The following is a 25,542-nucleotide window of genomic DNA, read 5'->3' on the forward strand; positions in this document are numbered from 1 at the left end:
AAGAAATTACTGCAATCGTGAAAATACATATACCACAAAAAAGGAACATTCAAAAGCCAAAAGGAGGTCTTGGTAGAATTTTCAGGAGACGGTGGAAACTACAGTTGAGGAAATCTCTCAAAGAGTAGAGCACACACACACACACCCCAAAAAAAGAGAGAAAGAGAGAGATGAATAGGACAGACAAGATGGGAAAATCAGAGAAAATCTGGTATCAGCCCAGAAAAGCCAATATTCAAATGTGAAAATTGTAGAGAGAATAGAAAACATAGAGGAATGGGAAGACCTAATAAAATAAACAACAAATTCCCTGATGGAAGACATGAACTTTTAGATTGAGGACCTGTCATGTGCTCGGATAACAGATAAAAACTCAAACCCTAGCCTGACCAGGCGGTGGCGCAGTGGATAGAGCGTCGGACTGGGATGCAGAAGACCCTGGTTCGGGACCCCGAGGTCGCCCGCTTGAATGTGGGCTCATCTGGTTTGAGGAAAAGCCCCCCAGCTTGAACCCAAGGTCGCTGGCTCCAGCAAGGGTTTACTCAGTCTGCTGAAGGCCCACGGTCAAGGCGCATATGAGAAAGCAATCAATGAACAACTAAGGTGTTGCAACGCGCAATGAAAAACTAATGATTGATGCTTCTCATCTCTCCGTTCCTGTCTGTCTGTCCCTGTCTATCCCTCTCTCTGACTCACTCTGTCTCTGTAAAAAATAAATAAATAAATAAAATTAAAAAAAAACTCAAACCCTAATCTTTTTATGGATTCTTGCTGAATTGGCCAAGAGTTTGCTTAAAGGCTTTAACCACTGTAAAAAAAAAAAAAAAAAAAATAGAAGACTGGATAAAGAAGATGTGGCACATACACACCATGGTATACTATTCAGCCATAAGAAATGATGACATCGGATCACTTACAACAAAATGGTGAATCTTGATAACATTATACGGAGTGAAATAAGTAAATCAGAAAAAAACAAGAACTGCAGGATTCCATACATTGGTGGGACATAAAAACGAGACTAAGAGACATGGACAAGAGTGTGCTGGTTACGGGGGAGGGGGGGAGGGAAGGAGGGAGAGGGGGTGGGGGAGGGCACAAAGAAAACTAGATAGAAGGTGACGGAGGACAGTCTGATTTTGGATTAAATGTATGCAATAGAATTAAATGACAAGATAACCTGGACATGTTTTCTTTGAATATATGTACCCTGATTTATTGATGTCACCCCATTAAAATAAAAATTTATTTATAAAAATAAAAAATTAAATAAAAACTCAAACCCGGCCCTGGCTGGTTGGCTTGGTGGTAGAGCATCAGCGGGCATGTGGAAGTCTTGGGTTCGATTCCCCATCAGGGCACACAGGAGAAGCGCCCATCTGCTCCTCCACCCCTCCTCCTCTCACTTCTCTCTTTCTCTCTATCTCTTTCCTCCCGCACGCATCGCTGGGTTGGCGTAAGTTGGTCCCAGGCACTGAGGATGGCTCTATGGCCCCTGCTTCAGGTGTGAGACCTGGGTTGCTGAGCAACGGAGCAACGCCCCAGATGGGCAGAGCATCGCCCCCTGGTGGGCGTGCCGGGTGGGTCCGGGTCGGGGGCGCAGGCGGGAGTCTTGTCTCTGCCTCCCCTCCTCTCACTGAATAAAAAACAAAAAAGCGGCAGGCCTAGGAATATAACTGAAGTATCAGAACCCGGAGTAAGGAGGCTGTACAATTCCTAGAAAGTCACCGGAAAAGGAAGGGCATCAGGAGGGAGAAGGCAAGTGTAACGGGGGCGGCTATTGGCTTCACCGCCTCCATAGCACGATGTATAATTAACACAGGCCGGGGGAGAGCGCAGACATCACAGGCAGGAAGGCGTCACGCCGTGTCTGGCCTCCGCATCAGACACACGCGGAGCTGGGACGCTATGCTTCGTGGAGCGAGCCTTCGCGTCGGGAAGTGCTTTCTAAACACGGCAGCCAAGCGAAGGTCAAGCGGGAGGTCATAATAAAGACGTTTGAGACCCGCAAGGTCTTTAAGCTTCTTCCAGCCGGCGACCTCGGGGTTTCGAACCGGGGTCCTCTGCGTGCCAGGCCGAGGCTCTATCCACGGCGCCACCGCCCGGTCAGGCTGCCCGTCGGCCCTTAAAAGTCGAAGGCAGCGCATGAACCCCAGAGTCAGTCTTTTCTCGTTGGCAGGTTGTGCCCGTTCTCGCGGGGGCGGCCCCCCAGCCCGGGCAGGCCGGCTGCACACCCCGCAGGAGGCCCAGACCGGCTGCGGGCTGGGCGCCCGAGCTTCCTGCCCTCCTTTCCGGGCTCTTGACTCACCTCCCCACCGCCCCCTCTCCTCCACGGCCACGCCCAGCTGCCGCCGCGCTTCCCAACGCGGAGCCCGCGCCCCCAACAAAGATGGCAGCCCGCCGGAAGGGGGCCGCCGGAAGACTTCCGGCCGGGCGACGGCAGCGAGCCTCGCTTCCGGCGGCGCTCCAAGTGACGTCTCAAGCGCGGCGTGCGCCGAGGGCGGTGCGGGACGCATGGAGGTCAGCGGCGGTGCTCGCGATGACCGCCGCGTAAGTCTCCAGGCAGAGGGGCGTGGGCTGCCGAGCGCGGGGCCGGAGGGGACGGGACGCGCGCGGGGATCGGGGCGCAGGAGGCCGGTGGGGGCCGGGATCCAAGGCCTGGCCCGGTTCGTGGCCGCCGGTGCGCCCGTGCCGCCTCCTGCGGTCCCGCGTGGCGGCCTGCGAGCCGGCCTGCAGGCCCGGCTTCCCGGCTGCCGATGGCTTAAACCCAGGGAGAGGGGGCTGCCAGACCTCGGCCCACAACCCCCGGCTCGTAGAGGTGTCTTAATCGGGACCGTGTCCAGCGCGTCCCCGCAGCCGGCTCCGTGGACGGGGCTGTCGGTCCGGGGCCGTTATTCCGTCGCTCTGGGCCTCTTGCTTTGCGTAGGGTGAGGCTGAGCTTTTTCCGCGGCTGTAACCCGCTCCTGTGAAAACAGAACGCGCCGGCCACGTCCCAGTTCCGGGAGATCAAAGATCAGACACGCTCTGGGCTCCCGCAGGAGCGGGCCCAGGTTAACATTTTGACGGGCCTCGGTCACGTGTCTTCCCTACGTCAGTTCATGACTCGGGTGAGCAGGAAGGACAGAACTGATCAAAGCAGCACCGTTGGGATATGTAACAACTTATTGGGAAAGGACACTTTGGTCTGGGCTTGGGGGAGGTGGAGGGTCGTTTCCAGGGCCCTGTGGCGGGAGGGGAAGGAGACCAGATATTTAAGTTTTAAGGAGTTTAAGGAGGCTGGTGCTGATTTGGGAAAGTTCACTCCGGATCTATACATTTTTAAAATATACCCATAGCCCTGGCCGGTTGGCTCAGTGTGGAGCGTGGGCCTGGCGTGCAGAAGTCCCGGGTTCGATTCCCGGCCAGGGCACGCAGGAGAAGCGCCCATCTGCTTCTCCACCCCTCCCCCTCTCCTTCCTCTCTGTCTCTCTCTTCCCCTCCCGCAGCCAAGGCTCCATTGGAGCAAAGTTGGCCCGGGCACTGGGGATGGCTCTGTGGCCTCTGCCTCAGGTGCTGGAATAGCTCTGGTTGCAACAGAGCAAGGCCCCAGATGGGCAGAGCATTGCGGTGGATCCCGGTCGGGCGCATGCAGGAGTCTGTCTGACTGCCTCCCCGTTTCCAACTTCAGAAAAATACAAAAAAAAAAAAATACATGCACAGCGCGCGCGGTAAGATATACTAGATTCTATGCCCAGGGACTTCGAGGAACAGTTGGATTTGAACGTATCCTGCCCCATTGTGTCCCTCAGTTAATTTTTAATCCTGAGGATTCATAACATTTAAAAATGAAGTTACCCAAGCCCTACCTGCAGAGACTCTAATTCAAAAGGGTGTGGATGGGGCCTGGGAATCTGAATTGTTGAGCTGCTGCTGGGTGATTTCAAAGCACAACCAGGACTGAAGACACCCCAACACACCTGCAGTGCTCCTGAGTTTTTGATGTTTATTTGCACTGTATACCTGGGGGGGGGGGGGTCTCTGAGATCTTTGCTTCAGAAAATGCTGCCCTGTAAACAGAAAAGTTTGGGCTGGTTTATGGAGAGTGTGCTGTGACTCCGTCTCATTTGTCACGTTCTCTTGTATTTGTGAGGCAGGAAGGGCCCCTACACCATCCCCTTCTCTCTCTTTCTCTTCAGGGCTTTGGAATTATTTGCTAGAAGTGTCACCTCCCTGCCCCCCGCCATCATGGCAGCTTGCCTGGTGAAACGATGCACGTACCTCCTGAGAGAAGCCACTCGCCTCGCCTCTGCTGGGTCTCCAGTTGGCCAGCTGAGATTGGCCAGGGTAGCCCATAGGACTCTGACTTCCTCCGCTACCTCACCCAGTTCCTGCTTCCCAGGTTCCTTGTCACAGCATGTGGAGAGGGAACAGGCGTTTACCCACTACCCAGAGCGCCAGGAGGTGGACGAGCTCATCGAGAAGGCCACTCGGCCAGAGGAGGTCCTGGAGCTGCTCGGTGGTGGCCACTGCCTGCACCAGAACCATGGCGCCCTCATGCTCATCCAGCTCGCCCGCCTGCTGGCCGAGAAGCCGGAGGGTAAAGCCTCGCTCATACAGGATGCCCGCTTTCAGCAACTTCTCCATCTCGTCAACAATCAGGTGGGTTCCGGGCTCTTCAGCAGGTGGAAGGGGCGGGCACTGCTCTCCCAGGCAGCCGGTCTGTAGGGTTCCGCGTGCTTTCACGGGCGTTCTCTCTGCTGGGCCTCACAGCAGCCCTGTGAGGTGAATGTTGCCTTCCTCACGAATACAAACTGGAAGCCAGCCCCATTCTCTGTTGGTCGGTGCCCCCCACCTGGCTGGTGGCGGCACAGTCTCAAAGCTGGAGGGACTGTGGGGTGACTGAGGGGGGAGCCAGAAACTTGAGAAGGGAGTGGGCATTGTCCAGAGAGCCAGGTCTTCAAAGGATGAGGGTGGAGATGAGGGAGAACGTAGCTCATAAAAATTATCTTAATTAGGCAGCTTCTTGTTCTAAGGCTGTAGTTCTAGTTATTTATTGAATGTAGACATAGTTGAAGCAAATTTTGAGAGACTAAACATAATAACAAATTTAAGCCAGTAACAAACGGGGAACAAAGAATATGCAGTGAGAAGGATGACCTGATTGAGAATGGTTTCCTGCTGCCCAGTTTCTATGGGAAGAGTTGGCATTGGGTCTCATGTGGTACTGAGATTAAATTCAATACATCCCTCCTCCCCACAACCCTTCACACAGCAGCTTTTCCGTCTCTCACTTCTTATGTGAGATTCTGGTTCCCCTCCCAGCAGCGCTGTTCACAGATGAAGAGACATCTGTGCTAGACATCCGTGAAGAGCTAGGGGCCAGGAGTCTTGTGCCCCTAGGAGTTCAGAGGCAGCTGAGAGCCTCACTCACCTCCTGTGAGGGGGTCTGGGCCACTGGGCTTCCCAGGCTGCTGCGTGTTTCGCTGGTGGGGGTGGCAGCCGCTCGCCACCCTGAATCCTGGTGTGTGGGGTGGCAGGACACAGTGGTGCTGGGGCATCTGTGTACCAACACATCTGCAGCTTTCGGCTGCAGGGTGGCCAGTGGGCTGCTGGTTGAGTCAGGGGTTGGGACTCAACATTAGTTGTTTTTCTGAGAAAGTTTGTATTTGTAATAGATAAAAATTGTCATTGTCAGTAAAGGAATGGGTTTGTTGACAAAACTGGCCTTTAGAAACCGGCTGGTCCCCTCTGGACCCTCGTTGGCACTGCTCCATGCTTCACCCCGACTCTGGCCTGGACAGGCCTGTGGGGATGCAGCAGGAGGTGGCCGGGCCGGCAGGCAGAGCTGAGCGCAGCGGCCAGGTGTGTGTTAGGGGAGCTCCAACGGAACCTCACCCCTTGGGGCTCTTGCTGCAGGTGACAGGAGCGGGGCAGCCAGCTCAGCACACAGGCTCAGCCGAGGCAGAGTGCCGACAGCAGTGCCCGGCCTGGGGCCCCAGGGGTGACTTTGCCTGTGTCCCCCACCCAGATCACCGCGGTCTGGCACGGGACCCTCGTGAAGCTGCTTCGGAGCCTCTACGTGCTGGCCCTCCCCGCGGCCTCCAGGGAGCTGCGGTCGGTGGAGCAGGAGGTGCGGTGGCGGCTGCGCAGGCTCAGGTACAAGCACCTGGTCTTCCTGGCCGAGTCCAGCACGGCCTACATGCAGGAGCGGGGCTCCCAGGAGCTGCTGGCCGAGCTGCTGGTGCACCTGGAGCGGCGCTGGGCGGAAATCGAGGACGGCCGCACACTGGTGGCCATCATGACGAAGACGGGGCACCTCTCAGAGTCACTGATGAACCGCCTGGAGGACAAGGTACTGGGGCCGAGGGCGGGGCCGCTCACGTGCGGTCATGGGTGGGTGCAGTGTGCCCTCTCTGGGAGTGCAGAGCCTGGCCCTGCTCCTTCGTCTTCCTCCCTGTGTGTGGCGTAAGCCAGCCCCAAGGCCCAGCTTCTGGCCAGCGCTTCTCAGAGCTGTGGTGGCCGCAGCCCACAGCCAAGTCAAATTCAGCCCCTGCTCCCCCCGTAGCAGGGGCTGGCCCAGATGGCTGCTACAGCAAGCTCCGCCGCTCATGGGCTCCGGGTTCCTGCCCTGGGACCTGGGGATAAGTTTAGCTGTGGACAGGGAGCCCCAGGCTCTGCTCAGAGGGGGCTGGCGTTTAGTGAGCTCAGGCCCAGTTGCTGTCTCACAGGGGCTGCATTGCTTGGGACCCCTGGCCCACGGGCCACCGAGCTGATCCCTGCCGGCTATGGTTGACAGTGCCTGGAGCTGGTGGAGCAGTTTGGCCCTGAAGAGCTGCGGAAGGTGCTGGTGGCACTGGCAGCTCATAACCGGCGGTCGGTGCCCTTGCTGCGGGCCATCTCTTACCACCTGGTCCAGAAGCCCTTCTCCCTGACCAAAGGCGTCCTCCTGGACCTGGCCTACGCCTACGGTGAGCCCCTCGCACGGAGCAGGGGAGGGAGGGCTCGCAGCGGCCGCAGCCGTGTCAAATTCGGTGCCTGCCCACCCCTTGGCAGGAACCGGCCCGGAAGGCTGCCACAGAAACACTGTAGCTCATGGGCCCTGATCTTCTTTGCTGGGTTTCAGGGATAAATTCGGTTACAGACACCAAGCTCCTAGACCTGGAGGCCAGGGTTGGGTTCTGGGGTGGGCCACCAGGTGAACCCCAGGGTCTGCTCTGTCCCGAAGGCAGACTTGGCTTCCACCAGACCCAGGTGTTCCAGCGCCTGGCCGCCGACCTGCTGCCCCACACGCCCAGCCTCTCGTCCGGCGAGGTGGCCCGATGCACCAAGTCCTTCGCCTTCCTCAAGTGGCTCAACCTACCCCTGTTTGAGGCCTTTGCCCAGGTGAGCAGGGTGCCCACCTACGACCTGGGCTAGTGGGTTCACTGGGGAGACCCAGGGACTGGAAACGCCGCTAGTGCCAACAGGAGGTTCCTGCTCTGGTGTCTGTGGAGGGACGTCCCCGGGAGAGAAGAGACATGAGCTGAGTGGTTCCCCCAGTTCCTTTGGTCTGTGGTGGCTGTACCGGGAGCCATGCAGACAGCGAGGCCGAGACCCCACTCAGCTGCCCCGGGACGAAGTGGGGCTTTATGGGCAACTGGTCAGAACAGCCTTGACTGGTTAGGAGTGTTGGGACAGTTGGTTTCTGAGGGTCCTAGGCCTTCAGGGGTAGTTGCAGCTGGGAGGATAGGGTCTGCCCTGCCGTGTCCTCAACCCTGCGGCCGGGGGGGGGGGGGGTGCGTAGACCCTCATCCTGCCCCTCTTCCTGTTGCCCAGCACACCCTGAGCAGAGCCCAGAGCATCAGTGTGCCGCACCTCTGCAACATGCTCCTGGCCTTCGCCCGGCTGAACTTCCGTCCAGAGCAAGAGGACCAGTTCTTCAGCCTGGTACAGTCTTCACCCCCAGTCCCCACCCCTGCTGTCTCCCTGCGGGCAGGATGTGTGCAAAGGCAGGCAGGAGGGAGGCCAGGCATCCTGGAGGTCAGCAGGGCAAAATGTGAAAGCCCAGCATACCAGCTGTGTGGCTCAGAGCAGCCATGGTCACCTCCTGTCACCTCCTTAATGCCCCACTGAGGCTCAGACACCCACTGGCAGGGCTGCCACCCCCACCAGCCAGCTGCTTCCCCTGTGCCCTCTGATTCTTCTCAGTGCCAAAGACACCCCTGTCCTAGGGCCCACTTGGGGTGTTCCTGGAGACAAGGTTTTGTGCCCTGGGGGGGGCCCTAGCTGGCTGTCCTTCTGTCCACAATAGTCCTAGGATATGGACAGTTTCCTGTGCCTTCCCCCAGTGGGCCCAGTCTGACCAGAGGGCCTCGGCCTCTGCATGCCCAGGTCAACAGTCAGCCACGGTGTCAGCCCGCCCGCCCAGATGTCTCCCTTAACTGAGCAGAGCCCTCCTCTGTACCCTACTCTGTCCCCCAGGTGCACGAGAAGCTGGGGGCTCAGCTGGCAGGCCTGGACCCGTCCCTGCAGGTGGACGTGCTCTGGGCCCTGTGTGTGCTGCAGCAGGCCCGGGGGGCCCAGCTCCAGGCCGTGCTGCACCCCGCCTTTCACACCCAGTTCCTCGGTGAGTGGGTGGGGCCTGCCCCCTGCAGAGGGGCGCCTGTCCCTCCTCCCCCTGCAGAGGGGCGCCTGTCCCTCCTCCCCCTGCAGAGGGGCACCTGTCCCTCCTCTCCCTGCAGTGGTCCCCCCTGGCCGCCCCCTCACTGCCCCTCTTCCCCCAGGTGCCAGGTCCCCGAAGGGTCAGAGTACCTTCCAGAAGCTCGTCCACATCAACGCCACTGCCCAGCTGGAGCACCCCGAGTACACGGGCCCCCTGCTGCCAGCCACAGCCTTGGTCCCCAGGCCCTCGGCCCCTGACAGGAAGGTGACACCTCTGCAGAAGGAGCTTCAGGAGACTCTGAAGGGGCTGCTGGGGGGTGCCGACCGGGGCTGCTTCCTGGTGCCGACGCAGTACGGCTGGGTTCTAGGTGAGGGCCCCACTCAGTCCCGCCTGGGCTGCGGCCTGCCCTGCCCTGCCCTGCCCTGCCCTGCCCACACCCAGGGCTCACCAGAGGGCGCCGGAGGCTGCGGCTACACTGGGGGTCGCCCCAGCATTCCCGTTGTTTGCTCCTCCCCAGATGCTGAGGTGCTGCTGGACCCTGATGGCCAGTTCCTGCCCCTGAGGGACTTCGTGGCCCCTCATCTCGCCCCGCCCTCTGGGGGCCAGCCGCTGCCCCCTGGGGCCAAGAGGTAGGACGCGCATTGCGGGCTGACCCTGGGCCTTTCCCTGGCATCGCCCTCCCCTGAGGCTGGGGGCAGCAGTCAGCCTGTGCCCTGTGCCCTGTGCCCTAGGCTGGCTTTCCTGTGCTGGGAGTTCCCCAACTTCAACAGCCGGAGCAAAGACCTCCTTGGGCGCTTTGTGCTGGCCCGGCGTCACGTGCGGGCCGCCGGCTTCCTGGTGGCGGACGTGAGTACCTGCGGCCGGGAGGCGCACGCACACGGGGCCTCAGTGCTCGCGGCATGCCCAGGTCCGCGCCAGGCGTGCCACACAGCTCTGCACGGCCATCTGCCCCTCAGCTGGGGTGGCTTTACCAGCTGTCACTGCTTCCAGAGTGACGGTGCGGCAGGGCCGGAGGACACAGCTCTGAGCCACGCAGAGCGGCTGCTTCGGCCGTTTTCTTTAAACGTTAACTAGCCCGCCACGCCTGCACTGGCCCCCACCCCCAGTCCTGCACCTTCGGGATTGGAGGCCGGGGTTCCCACTCAGATTCACCTCCCACCCCCAGGTCCCCTACTACGAGTGGCTGGAGCTCAAGTCTGAGTGGCAGAAAGGCGCCTACCTCAAGGACAAGATACGGAAAGCGGTGGCAGAGGAGCTGGCCAAGTGACCAGCACCACAGCATGGACTGCGTGCCCAAGGGGCTGGACTCCCTGGAGGCCTGGCCGTGGCCCCGGGGCAGGCTCTCAAGGACAGACCTAGTGCAGGACCTTGGCCTGCAGCTCTGAGTGGCAGGCTGCCCTCTTGGGGATAATAAATCTTCAACTTTGGTTTTCAACACCAGGAGGCGTGCTGGGCTCTGATGTGACTTCATGCTACCCACCTTGCTCTTACCCACCTGTCTGCTGGGGGCAGGGGGTGGGCACCCAGGGCCTCTGCCCTCTGCTTTCCCACACCTCAGCAGCAGAGCCAGCTTGTCTGAGAGGCCAGGAGCTCAGCACGGGAGGACGGCTTTCCGGGCTAACCCATCATCCCAGCTGCTCTCTGTCACCCACAGGAGAGCTCGTGTGCATCTGTGCACAGCCGCGTGCGGCTCGCGGCCTGCAGTCAGCCAGGTAGACTGGTCCTAAAACAGGCCAGTTTGTGTTCACTGCCTGGCTTGGGGTTCTAGTCATCCTGGGAGGCCGCCTTGCACCCGTGGTCTGAGGTGAGAGGGGTAACCCTCTGCCTGAGCTGACAGGTGGTATGCGAGCTGGATGCTCAGGGGGCACTGGCTCTGTAGCAGGAGACGGAGAGGCCTCACTGTCATCATACCTGGACCAGAGTGGCATGTTGTGCTGCTTTGCGAACAGGACAGGCCAGGAGGACAGTGAGTGTGGAGCCAAGGACAAGGGCCACGTCAGTGCCCCAGCCCAGCTGTTCCCCGCCCTGTTAGAGCCTCAGCACTCACACGGGTGGGGTAGAGGGGAGGCACCAGTGCAGGACCAGTGATTTGGGGGCAGGGGAGCACCATAGATGGCATTCTGAAGATGGCAACACTGAGCCCAGGCAAGGTGAGAGAGCAGAGGGGGCATTCCAAAGTGAAAGGGCAGCAGGTTCGGGCCCCTTGGGGTCTTCAGGAGGTCCTAGTAAGGACTGTGAGCTCCGGTCATCACTTGGGACCACCAGTGTCTGCTTTACACACTGGGGCTCACCCACTTGTAAGAAGCTGTTGTGGCTCTTGTGCCTGCTGCAGGCGTCCTCAATAACCTCATGTAGATCTGGCACGTGCCACACCAGGACCCAGATGGGAGGACCCTCGTCTTGCCCTTTGGACTCATTTCCCCTTCATCCTTAACCACCAACTCAGCAGACACCAGCCAGTGCCCTCTCAGCCGGACTGGAAGCCCCTCAGGCCCAGTGAAGAGCTTTTGGTTTCTGGTGGTGGCCAGGGGAAGCCAGCTGTCAGAGCAGTTAGGTGGGACCAGCAGAGGCGAAGGGGAAAAGGGCCACACCCCCTGGGAAGGGAGGTGGAGGAAAGTAAGGAAAAGGAATAGTCCCTGCTAGGGAATGTATGGACGGATTTCCGGGGGTGCAGGGCGTGGTAGGTGGTTTGGGTGCAGTGGAGAGCTGCCCAGCAGGCAGCCCCAGGCTCCGAGGGCTTTGAGGAGCCAGCAGAGGCCAGGATGTAGGACACCCCCACTCGCCAACAACAGCTCTCTGAGTCCATGCCCAGCCAGAGTAGTGGCAATGTCTCCCAGAGCCTGGCACGGCTGGGCTCCAGGGAGCATCTGGAATGGAGGACTCGCGTCCTGGGGGAGGGGGAGGGGCGCTGCCCGGAAGGAGGGGTGGGGTGAGGTAGGCGTGTTCCCTGGCCCGTTTCCCTCCCATCCTGGCTCTGGTTGCCACGGAGCCGGGAGGCAGTTGCCATGGGGACCGGCTTGCAGGGACTAGCCAATCAGGGCAAAGCTGCGGGTGCAGCTCACCTCTTGGATGCAGGCACCAGGCTGAGTGTGGACCTTGACCGGTGAAGGTGGGGGCCATAGAGCCAGGCAGAGAGGCTGCGTCGCCTCCCCAAAAGTGCCCCAGCCCCCCCAGAACCTCAGACCACCTCCAGGCCCTGTGCTTCAACCCCCGCCTTTTCCCGACCCAGCTACGGGGTGATGCCACCCTGAGCTCAGCTCAGCCTCCAGCCAGCAGCGAACCCCTTCCCGTTAAGAGAGTAGGAAATTCTGCGAAAAGGCTGGTCCGCTCCGCGAGAAGAGGGCGCGCGGGGCGGGGAGGCTACTGCGCTCCGCAGTGCCTGGCGGCCGCGCACGCTCACTCAAAACGCACGGCGGGCGGGGCAGCGCTGACGTCACCAATGATCCCCCCCTTCCATCCCGGGCGAGGGGCGGTGGCCGCACAGGCTCCACCGGACGGACGCACGGACAGACCGGGTCGGAGGGACGGGCGCACGGCCAGGCCATGCCCGGGGAGGCGGCCCGTGCAGAGCTGCTGCTGCCGGAGGCGGGCGGCCCGAGGCACCGCACAGGTGAGGCCGCGCGCTTTTCGCCGCGTGCGTCTCCCCCGCCCCTCTGTCCGTCCCTGTCTCCTGCCCTTCCCAGCACCCTAATGCTGACTCCCGCCCAGCCGCCCTTGGAACTGCGGGAAAAGGCGGGTGGAGCGGGATGAACTGAGCCATCCGGGCCCCCTGCGCCCTATTGTCTGCGCGGAGCTGCGAGCCTGGGCAGGTCGGGATCCGGAAGGGAGGCAGCAGATCCCTAGCTGCACCCTGGGCCCTAGAGACACCTGTCCCCTGGCTGCCTGCAGGCTGCTCAAGGGGGTACTGGTCCCAGAGGGAGGAGCAGGAAGGGAGCTGTCATCTGAGAAGCCAGAAAGACACCATGGGTCTGGGAGATCAGAGGTCTAGGGAGCGTGCCCTGGGAGCATTTGCCAGTAAGCAGGCCCACTTCCTTGGAGGACTAGGCCGGCAATGCTGGAGACTCAGGGTGTCTCCCTGGGCCTGGGAAGACCAGAGTGACCAAGCAGGAGGTCAGCCATGTGTGACTCCAAGAGGGCCAAGGGCACCTTGCTGTGGGCGAAGTCGGGGGTGGGGGGAGCTGTGCTGGGTCCAGAGGCCTGGCCTCCCTCCAGAGTCCAGTAAAGGGGGCAGGTGTGGGGTCCCCAGACCCAGGGTCTGGGGCTGGCCCTGCTCAGACTGCTTGATGACCTTGAATGAGGCACTAAAACTTTTGACCTTTAGGATTCTCCTCCACTCCAGCCCTGGCTCAGCCCCACCCTCCCCCTGCCCCATGGCACTGGGGTCCACTTTGGGTGGGCAGGGGGACCAGGCCAAGCTCAGTGCCCAGAGCTCAGTCTCGAGCAGCCAGCCCCACCCACCACACCCACCTTAGGTGCTGAGTGTCCATCAAACTCCCATGGACCCAAAGGAGCCCCTTCTCAGGACCCCCTACCCACCCAGCACCTCAGCAATGTACCCCAGAGAGGGTTCTGCTGGATGGGCACCCTGGGCAGGGCCACCCCGGGCAGGGCCACCCCGGGCAGGGGCCACCCCATTGAAAGCTTTACCTCAAGTCTGGGCGGATACCCCTCTTTGTAGACAGAAAACTGAGGCACAGGACACACTGTACCAGGTAGACTGTTCCAGAGCTGAGTGCAAGCCCCTGGTTTCAGGACCCTCTGACCCCAGAGGTCATAAGGCCTCCCTGCCTTGCCCAGCAAGGCAACACATTACTGCAGGAGACAGCAAGCCAGTGTCCCGGGAAACGGACGTCATCATCCTCGAGCAACTCATAGAAAAGCCAGGGCGGCCATTTGTGCCCCACACTCCCTGACTCCAAGGTGTCTGCTGGGTCAGAACTAGGAAACTCCTCCAGACATGGCGATTACTTCTCCCTGCAGACAGCACCCCCTCCCATGGGCCCCCACCTGGGCTCAGCTCCAGGCCTCGGGGGTCAGCAGTGGCCTGGGAGTTCTCAGGGCAGCTGTCAGCCTCCCTCACCCCTGGCTCTCTCCACAGATCTGTCCTGCGATGCAGCTGTGGCCACCACCCCAAGAGGCGACCCGCGGGAGCAGTGTGCGCTGACCCCCAGGCCCAGTGCCCTGGCCCTCACATTTCTGCCCAGCAAGCCAGGCACCCGGCCCCCCCCTGAGGGGGCCAGCTGGGATGCAGGGCCCGGCCGGACACCCTTGGCCTGGGTGGTCCCCGTGGAGGGTGGCCCCGGTCCAGGGCCCCCTGAGGTCCAGCCCACCGAGGGGCCTGTCCCAGCTACCCTGGAGCCACGGATTGTGATGGGGGAGGAGACGTGCCAGGCACACTCACTGCCCCAGGCAGCCCTGCCAACGCTCAGGGACCAGGAGGGTGGGCCCGCCAGCCTGAGCCCACCCTCCACGTTGTGTTCTCAGGGTGACCTTCCTGTGCCTTTCCCTGCCCTGGGCACCGACTCCTACTTCACGCCTCCCTCAACGCCCAGCGAGCCCCCTGTGCTGCTGCCGGGCCCTGGGCCCCACAGGGAGGCCCAGGCTGAGCCAGAGGAGGCAGGGGACTCGCCACCCACTTCGCCATCGGGCTCCTACATCACTGCGGACGGCGACAGCTGGGCCTCGTCCCCGTCCTGCTCCCTGAGCATGCTGGCCTCGGCCGAGGGGCTGGATGCACCCTCGAGCTGGGGCTTCTCCCCGCCAGGATCTGAGGCCCATGAGCAAGAGCTGCCCCCTCCAGGGTCCCCAGGGTCCCCATCCCCCGAGTCCAGCCTCTCTGCGGACAGCAGCTCTTCCTGGGACCAGGAGGGTCACTTCTTTGAGCTGAATTTCCTGGCCAATGACCCCATGATCCCGGCCGCCCTTCTGCCTTTCCGGGGCAGCCTGATCTTCCAGGTGGAGGCTGTGGAAGTGACGCCGCTGCCCCCCGAGGAGGAGGAGGAGGAGGAGGAGCAGGAGGAAGAGGAGGAGGAGCAGGTGGCTCCAGCCCCAGGCAGGGACCAGGCTGGCGAGGATGATGATGACAGCACCTTCGCCTCCTCCCTGCAGTCGCTGTCAGACCTGTCCATAACGGAGGGCGTGGACGAGGCCTTCGCCTTCCGGGACGACACCTCCGCCGCCTCCTCTGACCCCGACTCGGCCTCCTACGCTGGGGCGGAAGACGAGAGGCTCTACAGCGGGGAGCCCCACGCACAGCACACCGCCCTGCTGCAGGACGGCCCTGGGGCATCCAAGGAGGAGGCAGACATGGAGCTGTCCCCTGAGGCCCTGGCCCTGCACGCTCCGGAGGAAGGCTCAGGCCTCGCAGGGGTGGCCACTCAGGCCCGGCAACAAGAGGCAGGCTCCACCGCTAGAGCAACGCCCGTCCCCACGGTCACACCTCAGCCCCGGCAGGAGGGGGCCGGCACCACCTTAGGCCATGAGCCCAGGGCAGAGCCCTGGACCGTGCAGGGGGAGGCAGGCCCCATACCCAGCCCAGACCTGAAGGAAGACTCAGGCCTGGGGCCCCTGCTGAGAGAAGAGGACCACATCTCACCCCAGGGCCCTGCCCCTGCGGCCACACCTGTGCCCCTTTGGGGTGCAGGCGTGCCCTCGAGCCAGGAGCCTGCCAATGCAGCCAGCCCTCATGCCCTGCAGACAGATGCAGGCTGTACCGCAGGGACCGCGCCCACGGCCACCATGGCCAAGCAGGACGGAGGCAGAGCCTCAGCACTGAAGCCTGTGGTTGAGGAGGGTGCAAGCCACACTGGAGACCCAGAGCCTCCGGCCTTGGACCAGACCCAAGAGGGTGGCCCCGAGCAGGCTGCAGATGGCGGGACACCCTGGGCCTCCCATGCAGACGCAGGCCCCTCCAAACCCTCTTCGGGGAACCCAGACACCCCTGAGCCCACCACAGATTGCCCGGATATACCTAAACTTGCCTCGGGGGCCCTGGATACCCCTGAGCCGGCTGCGGACTTCCAAGACCACTCACATCCCCCCACGGAGACCCTGGACCCACCAGACTCCCCAAACCCTGCCATGGAGGCTCCAGACAGCCCCAAGCCCACCGCAAAGATCCTAGACCACCCCCACACCCCCACAGAGGTGCTGGACCCCCCAGACCTCCCCAAGGAGGCTGTGGAGCTACTCGAGCCTCCCTCGGAGATCCTGGACTCCCCCGAGCCTACCATGGAGATCCAAAACCCCCTGTGCCTCCCCACGGAGGCCCTAGAACCCCTGGACTTTCTGGGTACCTCCAAAGCTGCCTTGGAGCTCCCAGATACCCCTGAACCTGCTGCAGAGATCCAAGACCCCCCACAGAAGCCCATGGAGTCCCTGGGCCCCCCAGGCCTCCTCAAAGAGGCCCTGGGTTGCCCCAAGATTGCTTTGGAGATCCTGGAACCCCTCTATCCCCCCACAGAGGCCCTGGACTCCCCCAAAGAGGCCCTGAACTCCCCTGAGCCTATGTCTGGTGGGGAGGAAGTAGCTGAAGGCCTGCTGGCACCCAGCGAGGAAGCCTGTCCCGATGCCCGCCTGCCTGTTGGTGAAGGAGACGAGCCTCGCTCACCCCCAAAGGAGACCCCCGGGGCAGAGAACCAGGAGGGTGGAGGCCTGGAGCCATCACCCCAGGGCACTGGGAAGGCTCCTGGGAGCAGCTGTCCCAAGGATGACCTGGCACAGCCCCAGAGCCCAGTAGAGGATGGAGGGGCCACCCTGGGGCCCAGGCTTCAGTCTGCTGTGGCCTCAAAGTCCCCATCGAGGCCTGTGCCCAGGTTGGGCAAGGGCTGCCCCGAAGAGCCTGCCCCCATGTCTCCACTGCCCTCCCCTCGGCCAGAGCCCGTACGAGGCCCAGGCAGTGAAGGGCAGGCCCAGGTGGCACTCGAAACCCTCAGCCCCCCCACGCCACCACCCAAAGACAAGCCCCCGACCCCTGAGCCCCCCACTCCCAGTTCCCTCACAGGGGCGGCCCCGCCTCCCACAGCACCCCTTGTCCCCTGCCCTTGCCAAGGTCCCTGGGAAGGCTGGGTGGAAGGCAAGGAGCCCCGGGGCTCTCTGGACCCCCCACCACCCCAGGCAGGAGCCCCACAGCCAGCGGCTGCCTTCTCAGGAACCATGCACCCCCCCAGGGCCAGGCAGCCCATCAACGTCCAGCCCCCATCCCTCATCCTCAGCCCCAAGGCAGCCCCCACTGGGGGCACCCATGCCAAAGACCCAGCCTTGTGGACCCCACCCCCCTGCCAAGTGCCTCCTGGCTCTGGGCCCCGGAGCCCTGCCCGCCCTCACGGGCTCCTGGCTACCGAGCAGCAGGACGACCGGGACAGTCTGGAGGATGGTGAGGGGCTGGGCTGAGCTGGAGAGCTGTCCAGCGGGAGGATCAGGGATGAGGGGCGGGGGCTAGGCTGGCCGGACCACAGCTCCATGGAGCAGCTCCAGGCCAGGGCTGTCCTCACGCCTCCCCTTCCCTCAGAGTCGCCCCGGGCTCCCGGCTCCAGCCAGCACTCGGACAGCCATGAGGAGTCATCAGCAGAGCTGGGGGAGCCGGACCTCTCAGGACCCCAGGCCGTGCAGTGCCCGGCCCAGGTGCCAGCTCAGGAGGGGGGGTAGTGTGCCCAAGAGGAGGCGGCTCCACCTCTCTCCCTCAGTGTTCACACCTGCCTTCCCCCAGGCCCCGGCCAGCGGCGGGGAGGAGACCGTGGCCAAAGCCAAGCAGAGCCGCAGTGAGAAGAAAGCCCGGAAGGTGGGCTGGGCCCTGCTTCCTCGGGAGGGTGGGCCGGCCAGTGGACCCACCCCTGCAGGACCGGGGCCCCTCCCATAGCGTGCCGCCTCCCCCCCCAGCCCGCCCCCCACCCCACAGCCCGCCCTCCCTCGGGTGGTGCCCAGGCCTGAGCCTGCCCTGCCCTCAGGCCATGTCCAAGCTGGGCTTGAGGCAGATCCAAGGTGTCACCAGGATCACCATCCAGAAGTCCAAGAACATCCTCTTTGTCATCGCCAAGCCTGACGTCTTCAAGAGCCCGGCCTCAGACACCTACGTGGTCTTTGGGGAGGCCAAGGTCAGTGGCGTGGGCGTGGGCGTGGGCGTGGGCGGGCTCCTGGGCGGCTCACTGAGGGCCGCCTGTGCTGCAGATCGAAGACCTGTCCCAGCAAGTGCACAGAGCCGCCGCTGAGAAGTTCAAGGTGCCCACGGAGCCCTCCACCCTGGTCCCCGAGTCCACTCCCGGACCACGGGTGAGACCAGAGTGCGAGGACGAGGGCGAGGAAGAGGTGAGGCCCGGGGGATGGCGGGAGGGGGTGGGGAGGGGGCGGCGCAGGCTGAGGAGGGCGGCCGGGCACCTCCCGCTGGTCCCTGCAGGTGGACGAGGCAGGCCTGGAGCTACGGGACATTGAGCTGGTCATGGCGCAGGCCAATGTGTCCAGGGCCAAGGCCGTGAGAGCCCTGAGGGACAACCAGAGCGACATTGTCAACGCCATCATGGTGAGTGCTGGCTCTTCGCAGGCGTCCTGCTGCTGGTTCTGTGTGTGTGTGGGGGGGGGCTCACTAGCCTAATCGTCTTTCTGCGTTCCCTGCAGGAGCTGACAATGTAGACACTGGCCAGCACCCCCGGCTCCATCCCTGACCCCAGCTCTGCAGTTCAATAAATGGGTGTCCCCATTGCCTCTCTGCTCCTGTGCCAGCTGCTCCCCAGACATAGGCTCTGGCTCAGTGGGGTGTGAGGGGCCACATGACATCCCAGGATGGTAGTCCTCTCCTCCCCACAAGTCCCCGAGGGCAGAGGCCCCCTGGTAATCCCTCCCTGTGTCCCGGGGGCACCCAGCTTGCCCAAAGAGTGCAAGCAGTCCGGTCCGGGGTCTGGGGACTGGAGTGGCATAGAACTCCCCGGACTCTGGGCACTGAGGAGTGCCCACAGGGCTCCGGAACAGGCTGCAGGCACAGCCTGTCCTCAGCGGGTTGGCGGTTCAAGCCCAAGGTTCTTGGATTCTCACTGTGGCCCAGCTCTAGGAGTCACTGTCCTCTCCACATCTTTCTTCTCCAAAACACAGGGACTCATAGAGTGGGGTTCACGTCCCAGGGCAGGGATTCCAATGTCCCAGGATAGGAGGCCGGGGGACCCACAGAGTAGGGAGCCACGTGGGGGGGGGGGCTGGAGAGGAAGGAGAAGCTTGTTCCTGTCCACAGAACACCACGTCTCACTGCACAGCCTGTCCCCCCCAGGGCTTCCCGCTCGCCTGTCGGGGTCTGCAGGGCAGAGGCACCGTCTGAGTGAGGGGGGCGTCCTGGGCCTCCCTGCGCCTGTCCCGTCTCCAGGCTCCACCCCATGGTCACCCCCACTGCCTCCCCATGTTCCAAGGCCACAGGAGGGGAGACAGGACTTGAGTGGGGAGTGAAGACACAGTGCCAGTCTCCTTGAAACTACAACCCCAGGCTCCGTGACACGCTCTCATAGTGGGGACCACACTGCTGCTGGGGGAGGGGTCCCTGGGTCTGCTGCAGAACCGCCCCGCACAACAGCTGAGACTTAGGGCCTTGGGAAAGGGGCCGGAGGACAGCCAGTGCCCAGGTGCCACGGCAAGGGCCTGGACACACACCTGCAGGCTCCTGGGACACGTGTTCCCGTCCCAACATCCAGGAAGTAAAGGCCTATGCAGGACCTCCCCGTGGGCTGGCTTGAGAGCTGTCCAGCTCCACACAGGCACTGTCACCAAGGGGCAGCTCAGTGCCCAGACCACTGCCTCGTCCTGAGTGTGCAGATGTCAAATGCCAGAGTGGACACCCAGCTCCCACCAGGGTTAGAAACACGCTGGCAACCAGAGATAAATTATTCACATTGCAGTAAATTTCTTTTAAGGTCTCTGAGAGTTTTGATAGAAACGTCATGTGCAAAACGGACAGCTGTCCGGGTCTGGCGGCAGGACCCTTCCCGGCACAGCGTGTGCAGGCAGCTTGGGGCAGCTTCTGTCCCCCCAACAGCTTCTCCTTCACAGTATTGGGCCACCTGCACCCGGGCCGGGCCCAACCCCAGCCCCACGTGGGAGGCGGACCCTGGGGTGGTCTGGCACCGGCGCTGTCAGGCTGAGTCCTGGTCCATGCTACAGCCCAGCGCCTCAATGTCGTTGCTGATGTCTGAGATCATGCGGTCCCACTCGTCCCCCTCGGAGGGCACGGACTGGTCGTCGGAGCTGCCCGCCGCCCTGTTCCCATTGGAGGTGGAGGTGGAGGTGGAGCTCATTGCCCGCCGGTACCGGCCAAAGCTGTCCGTGATGATGCCACGGCCGTCCTTCACCCCGATGGTCTCAAGGAAGTTCTCAAAGTGCTGGCTGTCCTTCTCAGGGATGAAGGGCCGCAGACCTGTAGGCACACCGCATGCCTGACCCCACACAGCCTGCACATCTGGGGACGCCCCAGATGGAGGGGCCAGGAGAGGGCCGAGCAAGGCACCCACATGCCCAGCTGTGCTCCCACTTCTGGGGGACCACCCACTTCTGACAAGATGGAGAAGCCTCCCTAAGCTGGGCTCAGGGGCCTCGGGCTGCTGGGGCAGAGCCTAGGACACAGGAGGCTCCACCAAGCAGCCCCCCCAACCGGCCTGCTCTGTAGGGGGCGCAGGGCAGGCACAGTGGGCGGGGCCTGCATGCCGGGCAAGGGCTGCAAAGCGTCTTCACTCTCCACCCAGCAAACCCTACGCCCCCTAAACCTGCTGCAGCACCCCCACGCCGGCTCACCCAGCAGCAGAAACTTGCGGCTGTCCCCATAGAGCTGCCGCAGGTTGATGCAGAACTCGTGCACCAAGGCCCCGTCACGGTACTCGTGCAGCAGCGCCGCAAACTGCTGGATCTCCTGCGAGGACAGCTTGGTGCGCAGCTGCGGGAACAGGGCAGATGGGGGCGGGGGCGGGGGCGGGGCCATCCCGCCTCGGGCCACGTGCAGCCCAGCTGCCACAGGGACCCGGCTCCTGCACCAGGGGCGCCTACCGTGAGCATGTAGTCCTGCAGCAGCTCCGCAGCCGTGGCGCTCAGCTCGCTCTCGCTGACCGTCTTGGCATGGGGCACCGTGGGCACACACTCGGGGAAGGGGCTGCAAGAACACACCCCACTCTGTACCTGCGTCCTGACACCCCACGGGGCCCAAGTAGTGCTGGGAGTCAGAGTCATGGCTGGTGACAGGGAGGGGGTCTGCCATGGGGGGAGGGGTGCAGCGGGGGACAGAGGACGACATGATGCAGAGAGGGACCTGGAAGGTGACAGACAGCCCAGCAGGGTCTCGCAAAAGGGTGACATCAGCAGTGTGACCGTGGGGAGCCCACCGGATGGACTGGAGGGCTGGGGTCCCAACAGGGAGGAGGGCGCGAGGAGTGGGTGCTCACAAGGTGCTGGCGTCCGTCTCGTACGGCTCCTTCATGTCCACCTTGGTGGAAGAGTCGTCTGTATGTGAACGAAGAGCAGAGGCTCAGGTCACCGGAGGCAGCCGCAGTGCAGGGGCCAGCTCTCAGTGGGGCCACGGGGTCTGGTGCTGGGCACACAGGCCTCCACCCCATGGAGAGGGCCTGGGGACTCCCCCTGGGGGCCTTGTGAGGAGAGCCATGCCTGGCAGAGGGCTCTGGAAGCCAGGGAGGAGAGGAGGCCCATGTGTGGGCGTGGCTCCCACCAGCGGTGTCCCTGGACTCTGTCCTTTCTGAGCCCGGCAGGATCGCCATGGCAACCCATGCTCATGCTGGGAGGAGGAACTGAATCAGAGAGGTTGTGCAGCCTGTCCGTGTCACACAGCTGGCAAGGGCGGAAGCTACGATCAGTTCTGACCCTCAGCCTGGACCTAGCCGAGCTCCATGTGTGGACGGCAGCTCCCCAAGGACAAAGATGGGCCCTGTGATGCTGAGGCTAGCAAAGGACCCAGTTCAGCCACTGCTCAGGACACACTGGGCAGTGACCTAAGGTCCTGTGACAGACCAAGAGGGACCCGGAAGCACTGTTATGTGCAGCGACTGAGAGCTGAGGGAGAGGCAGGTGACAGTACGGGACAGTGAGGAACGCTGCCGGCAGCAGGAACAAAGAAAGGGTGATGTGCGGAGAAATGGCCACCAAGAAGGTTGTACTCAAAGCCAGGACCTATGACCACGGTAGGTGATGTGCGATGCGGAAGAGGCGGCTCAGCACTGACCTAACGCAGGGAGCCTGTCCTGGGCTGCTACTAGGTGGGCCTTGCATGTGTAGAGGGCAGAGGGGCCCACGGAGCAGTGACTCCAGGGCAGAGCCCCGAAGACAGGAAGCCCCAGAACCAGCCTGTCCCTGGAGCCTCCGAGGGACGAGCCAGCAGCATGAGGGGGGAGCAAGTGAGACCCGCTGGGCTCTCACCCACAGACAGAGAGGCCGACCCGTGTCTGAGCTGTGGGGCTCAGAGGACCTGTCAACTCCAAGAGCCCCAGCTTTCAGGGGTCTCTGCAGGCTTCATGCTCCTGGCTGACGAATGAGCCGTGGCGAGAGGCAGGGCGGACACCCCTGCCCAGAAAGGCCACCTGGGCTGCGTGGTCCCCACCCTCCTTCCTGTGCACACAGCTCAGGGAAGACACAAACCCCAATAGACGACCGGTTCCAAAAGCAGAAGGTTTGGCTAAGGGAGGCTGTGTCCACATGAAGGCTCGTGTGCCTGGTGAGTGGGTCCCTGAAAGTGCCAGCATTGGGGGGTACCCAGTGCTGTCAGGTCGAAGCCTTCGGGGCTCCTTTGCTCCACCTGCACGTCCCCCCATCCCAGAAGCCTTGGTCCCAGGACGAACCCATTCCAACCAAAGTGAGCCTGGGTGGTCCGGAAGGGAGGTGCCCACAGCCTACACTTGTAGCCCCAGTGCTGGGAGCCCCTCCTGGCACCTGCTCTAAGTCAGGGGAAGTGATCTTAGCCACATGAGGTTCCAGAAAAGTATTTCCAGCCCCCAAAGTTAAGCAGGAAGCCACTCGGCTGGCCTAAGCTGGGCCTGTCTCCACTAAACCTTCAGGTGAACGCGAACGGTAAAATCTAGAAGCAAAGGGGTTGAGCCTGGCTGAGGCAGTGATGACAGTGTCCCTACACATCGACACTGCCCAAGCACATGTCCCGCATGGCAGGGGAGCCCTCGTGGGGAGAGGATGGGGTCTCCCCGGCTGCCTGCTGCCCTCACTCACCACTGTGGAGGGATAGGTGGTGGGTGGGTGTCGAGGCCCCATCAAATATGGCTCTGTCCAGAAAGTCGATGGTGGACTCTGTGTACACGATCTGGAAGACCTGCCCCAGCAGGGAGCACAGCTCCTCCGCGGCCACCTGTCATGGGGAACAGAGCAGCACCTCCTTGGGTGACTGCCAGATGCCCGAGCCCCCAGGTGCCACGCGGGCACCTGGACTAAGTGCCGTCTGAGGCCGAGGTCACCAGCCCCCAGGACACTCCCTGCAGCTCTTCCCACTGCCCGGCCAGCCACCACCCTCACCATCAGTCCCAGCATTCACAACCCCACAACCCCACAGGTGTCCCACCCCTGCTGTAGAAGCAGGGCCCCCAGGACACACAGCCAGGTCTATAGGGGCCATTGGAGACAGGCCAGGAAGGTGGCCCCCAAGGAGGAAGTGCCCAGCTGGGTCACTGCCATCTCACAGGTGCGGAAATGAAACAGAAGGGGGTCCAGGGGGCCGCGGAGGCTGGCAGCCCTTGCGTGGCTAACAGGGCCCCAAATCCTAACTCGCCACTTCCAGGAATCCTCCCACAGTGCACAGCTTGGGGGGCAGGGGTCCCCACCCTCATCAGACAGGGGAGGGCTGAGGCCAGGGAAGATAAGAACCACCCAGCAAAGCCCAGTAAGCACCACAGTGGGACTCGGGGCCTGGGGCGGCTGTGGGCGGGACCGGCCATAGGGCAGGTCGGCGGTGGGTGGGGCCGGTAGTGGGCGGGGTCAGCAGTGGGCGGGGCCTGCCCCAGTTCCCAGCCCATTCACCTTGCTCTCTGTGGCCAGGATCACCAGGCAGCACGCCTCCACTGGTCCCACTCCACTCTCGGACAGAGAGCCTGTAGCGAGGCCTCTGGAACTTTCTGCACACAGACTCTGGCTGGGGGAGATGCCGGGGTCCTGGGCTAAGAAGTCAACACCGTGGCAGGTTAGGGTAGGGGAGCAGCCACGCGCCTTCCACTGCCTTCTCTAAGCAAGGGCAGGTACAGGCGAGCAGCCCCATCTCCACACTGCCCAGTGCCACCATCCCCCTATGCGACCTTCCAGCACTCCTGCAAAGATGGCACAAATAGCCTTGGCTGAGGCGTGAGATTGCTGGTGTTCACCTTCCTTTGATCTTCCACACAGAATGTATTGACAGGGCTCCAGGTAGTGGGCAGAGGGCCGTGAACAGAGTCCTGGCAGGAGATGGGGACACTGGGGCATGGGGCACAGGGTAGGGCTCAGGGCATGAGGGTCAGAGTCCCACGTTCCTAAAGCTGCCAGCTCCACTGGGTCCCTCACTGAGTCCCTGCACGCCCTGAGCCAAGGCAGGGGCAGAAGCCACCTTCATGTTTGCTGTGGAGACTCACTGCGAGGGTCCCTATCACACTGTGAGGGTCCCTATCACAGCCTGCACACTAGCTTGAGCCACATGAATGAACACTTTTGTAGATGAAGACAGTTAAATATCGGCAGTTTTGTGTTGTTCAACTGTAAGTTCTGTCATCATTAAACAGACGCTCACTGGACACGGGAGGGAAACAGGGGCAGGGAGTGGAGGGGAGCTCGCTTGGACTCAGGGACAGAGCAGGGTGTAAGTGTGGCCTCGTGCACATGTGTGTGTGCCTGAGTGTATGAGGACATCTGTGTGGGGCAGGGGGCGATACCTAAGCATAGCTGCCAAAGCCCAGAGGCTGCAGCTTGGGCAGCCACAGTGCAGGTGGCCAGGGCCCAGGTGGGAGCACCCTGACCACCGTCCACCCTCCAGAGCTGCCCCCACCCAGTCAGCGATCAGTGATGAGGATGCCCCCCAGGGCCCCGGCGTAAAAGAACAGCCCTCATCGCCCCAGGACTACCGACCTCCGGTAGAAAGAGGACCTTCCCTCTGTGCTGCATGCAGTAGTATGTGGTCCGGGTGGGTCCCCTGGCCACCCTCACACCCGGGCCCCGTGGGAGTGAATGGCTTTGGGGACAGTACCCGACAGCCAGGACAACATCCGTGCTGCAGTACCAGCCTTAGAACCCCATTAGGCGGGCCCATTACCCATTTCTCAAGGCAGAAGCTGTGGACTGATGGGCAGCTTGCCCGGGAGGACCCAGTGAGGTGGCCCCACCTCTGCTGAGGGGAGATGGCAGAGGTCCTCTGATGACCTCAAAGGCACACTCAGGGCACACTCAGATCGTCCCAAGAGCTCCCTAAAGAAGCCTCCTCCTGCCTGACCTGTGGTGGCGCAGTGGATAAAGCATCAACCTGGAAATGCTGAGGTCACTGGTTTGAAACCCTGGGCTTGCCTGGTCAAGGCACATATGGGAGTTGATGCTTCCAGCTCCTCCCCCCTTCTGTCTCTCCTCTCTCTCTCTCTGTCCCTCTCTTTGTCTCTCCCTCTCCTCTCTATAATGAATAAAAAAAAAAAAAAAAAAAAAAAAAAAAAAAGCCTCCTCCTTGCACCCCAGCTTTGGGGTAGACTGTGTAGCCACGGCAGGGCCCAAAGGCTGGCTGCACGGAGCTAAGGCCCCACCACTGCCTCCCGTCTGCTCACATCAGCCTAGGTGCCAGACACAGCCCACTGTCCACGGGGGCAGCCCTGGGCAGAGCGCAAGGTTGAGCAAGTGGCGAGACCCAGCACCTGTCCCTCAGGACCTCCTGGGTGCTGCCCTCCTCTGGCCAAGGCTCATCTTGGCACAGAAGGCTGCTTCTCGAACACAACGGGCAGCAGCAG

The 25,542-nt window shown here is 62.3% G+C and overlaps 3 protein-coding genes and 2 non-coding genes across 9 annotated transcripts in view; 4 read left to right on the forward strand and 1 right to left on the reverse strand.

Moving 5' to 3' along the window:
• Positions 1 to 2,413: 2,413 nt before the first annotated feature.
• Positions 2,414 to 10,057, forward strand: TBRG4 (transforming growth factor beta regulator 4). Of its 4 annotated transcripts, none has more exons than XM_066239052.1 (12): positions 2,473 to 2,550; positions 2,976 to 3,107; positions 4,176 to 4,638; positions 6,008 to 6,331; positions 6,776 to 6,947; positions 7,205 to 7,362; positions 7,795 to 7,905; positions 8,440 to 8,584; positions 8,742 to 8,987; positions 9,138 to 9,249; positions 9,352 to 9,466; positions 9,786 to 10,057. In XM_066239052.1, exons 3-12 carry the CDS (start codon positions 4,225 to 4,227, stop codon positions 9,885 to 9,887), a joined length of 1,899 nt encoding a protein of 632 aa, XP_066095149.1. In that variant the 5' UTR covers positions 2,473 to 2,550; positions 2,976 to 3,107; positions 4,176 to 4,224; the 3' UTR covers positions 9,888 to 10,057. The 4 variants fall into 4 exon arrangements, with proteins under 4 accessions (XP_066095146.1, XP_066095149.1, XP_066095148.1 ...); XM_066239051.1 differs by having other exon boundaries at positions 2,483 to 2,550; positions 2,927 to 3,107; XM_066239049.1 differs by lacking the exon at positions 2,976 to 3,107 and having other exon boundaries at positions 2,414 to 2,550.
• On the forward strand, positions 6,507 to 6,642 carry LOC136311394 (small nucleolar RNA SNORA5). Its single transcript, XR_010726782.1, has one exon. It is a non-coding gene; the product is annotated as a small nucleolar RNA SNORA5 (small nucleolar RNA).
• On the forward strand, positions 6,992 to 7,126 carry LOC136311392 (small nucleolar RNA SNORA5). Its single transcript, XR_010726781.1, has one exon. It is a non-coding gene; the product is annotated as a small nucleolar RNA SNORA5 (small nucleolar RNA).
• A 2,011-nt stretch (positions 10,058 to 12,068) lies between the features above and the next one.
• NACAD (NAC alpha domain containing) lies at positions 12,069 to 18,316 on the forward strand. Its single transcript, XM_066238630.1, has 8 exons — positions 12,069 to 12,230; positions 13,719 to 16,994; positions 17,130 to 17,242; positions 17,328 to 17,399; positions 17,566 to 17,712; positions 17,786 to 17,923; positions 18,012 to 18,134; positions 18,230 to 18,316. The coding sequence occupies exons 1-8, from the start codon at positions 12,164 to 12,166 to the stop codon at positions 18,242 to 18,244; spliced, it is 3,951 nt and encodes a 1,316-aa protein (XP_066094727.1). The 5' UTR covers positions 12,069 to 12,163; the 3' UTR covers positions 18,245 to 18,316.
• A 1,156-nt stretch (positions 18,317 to 19,472) lies between these two features.
• Positions 19,473 to 25,542, reverse strand: part of CCM2 (CCM2 scaffold protein) — a 30,058-nt gene continuing 23,988 nt past the window's right edge. For both annotated transcript variants that reach the window (XM_066238632.1, XM_066238633.1), the window contains exons 5-10: positions 23,609 to 23,745; positions 22,808 to 22,943; positions 21,022 to 21,079; positions 20,630 to 20,732; positions 20,381 to 20,519; positions 19,473 to 20,006 (exon numbers count right to left, since the gene is read on the reverse strand). In XM_066238632.1, the coding sequence (XP_066094729.1) occupies positions 19,726 to 20,006; positions 20,381 to 20,519; positions 20,630 to 20,732; positions 21,022 to 21,079; positions 22,808 to 22,943; positions 23,609 to 23,745 (854 nt within the window). In that variant the 3' untranslated portion in view covers positions 19,473 to 19,725. The remainder of the gene's footprint in view (positions 20,007 to 20,380; positions 20,520 to 20,629; positions 20,733 to 21,021; positions 21,080 to 22,807; positions 22,944 to 23,608; positions 23,746 to 25,542) is intronic.

The sequence above is a fragment of the Saccopteryx bilineata genome, chromosome 7 (genome assembly GCF_036850765.1).
Source record: "Saccopteryx bilineata isolate mSacBil1 chromosome 7, mSacBil1_pri_phased_curated, whole genome shotgun sequence".
Classification (NCBI taxonomy): domain Eukaryota; kingdom Metazoa; phylum Chordata; class Mammalia; order Chiroptera; family Emballonuridae; genus Saccopteryx; species Saccopteryx bilineata.

Excerpts from the sequence above, each read along its gene's own strand:
- NACAD (XM_066238630.1), top strand. The coding sequence starts at position 12,164 with ATGCCCGGGGAGGCGGCCCGTGCAGAGCTGCTGCTGCCGGAGGCGGGC. Across the intron at positions 17,400-17,565 it reads GTGAGAAGAAAGCCCGGAAG|GCCATGTCCAAGCTGGGCTT; the intron begins GTGGGCTGGGCC and ends CCCTGCCCTCAG. Across the intron at positions 17,924-18,011 it reads AGGACGAGGGCGAGGAAGAG|GTGGACGAGGCAGGCCTGGA; the intron begins GTGAGGCCCGGG and ends TGGTCCCTGCAG.
- TBRG4 (XM_066239049.1), top strand. Across the intron at positions 6,948-7,204 it reads GGACCTGGCCTACGCCTACG|GCAGACTTGGCTTCCACCAG; the intron begins GTGAGCCCCTCG and ends TCTGTCCCGAAG. Across the intron at positions 8,988-9,137 it reads GCAGTACGGCTGGGTTCTAG|ATGCTGAGGTGCTGCTGGAC; the intron begins GTGAGGGCCCCA and ends GCTCCTCCCCAG.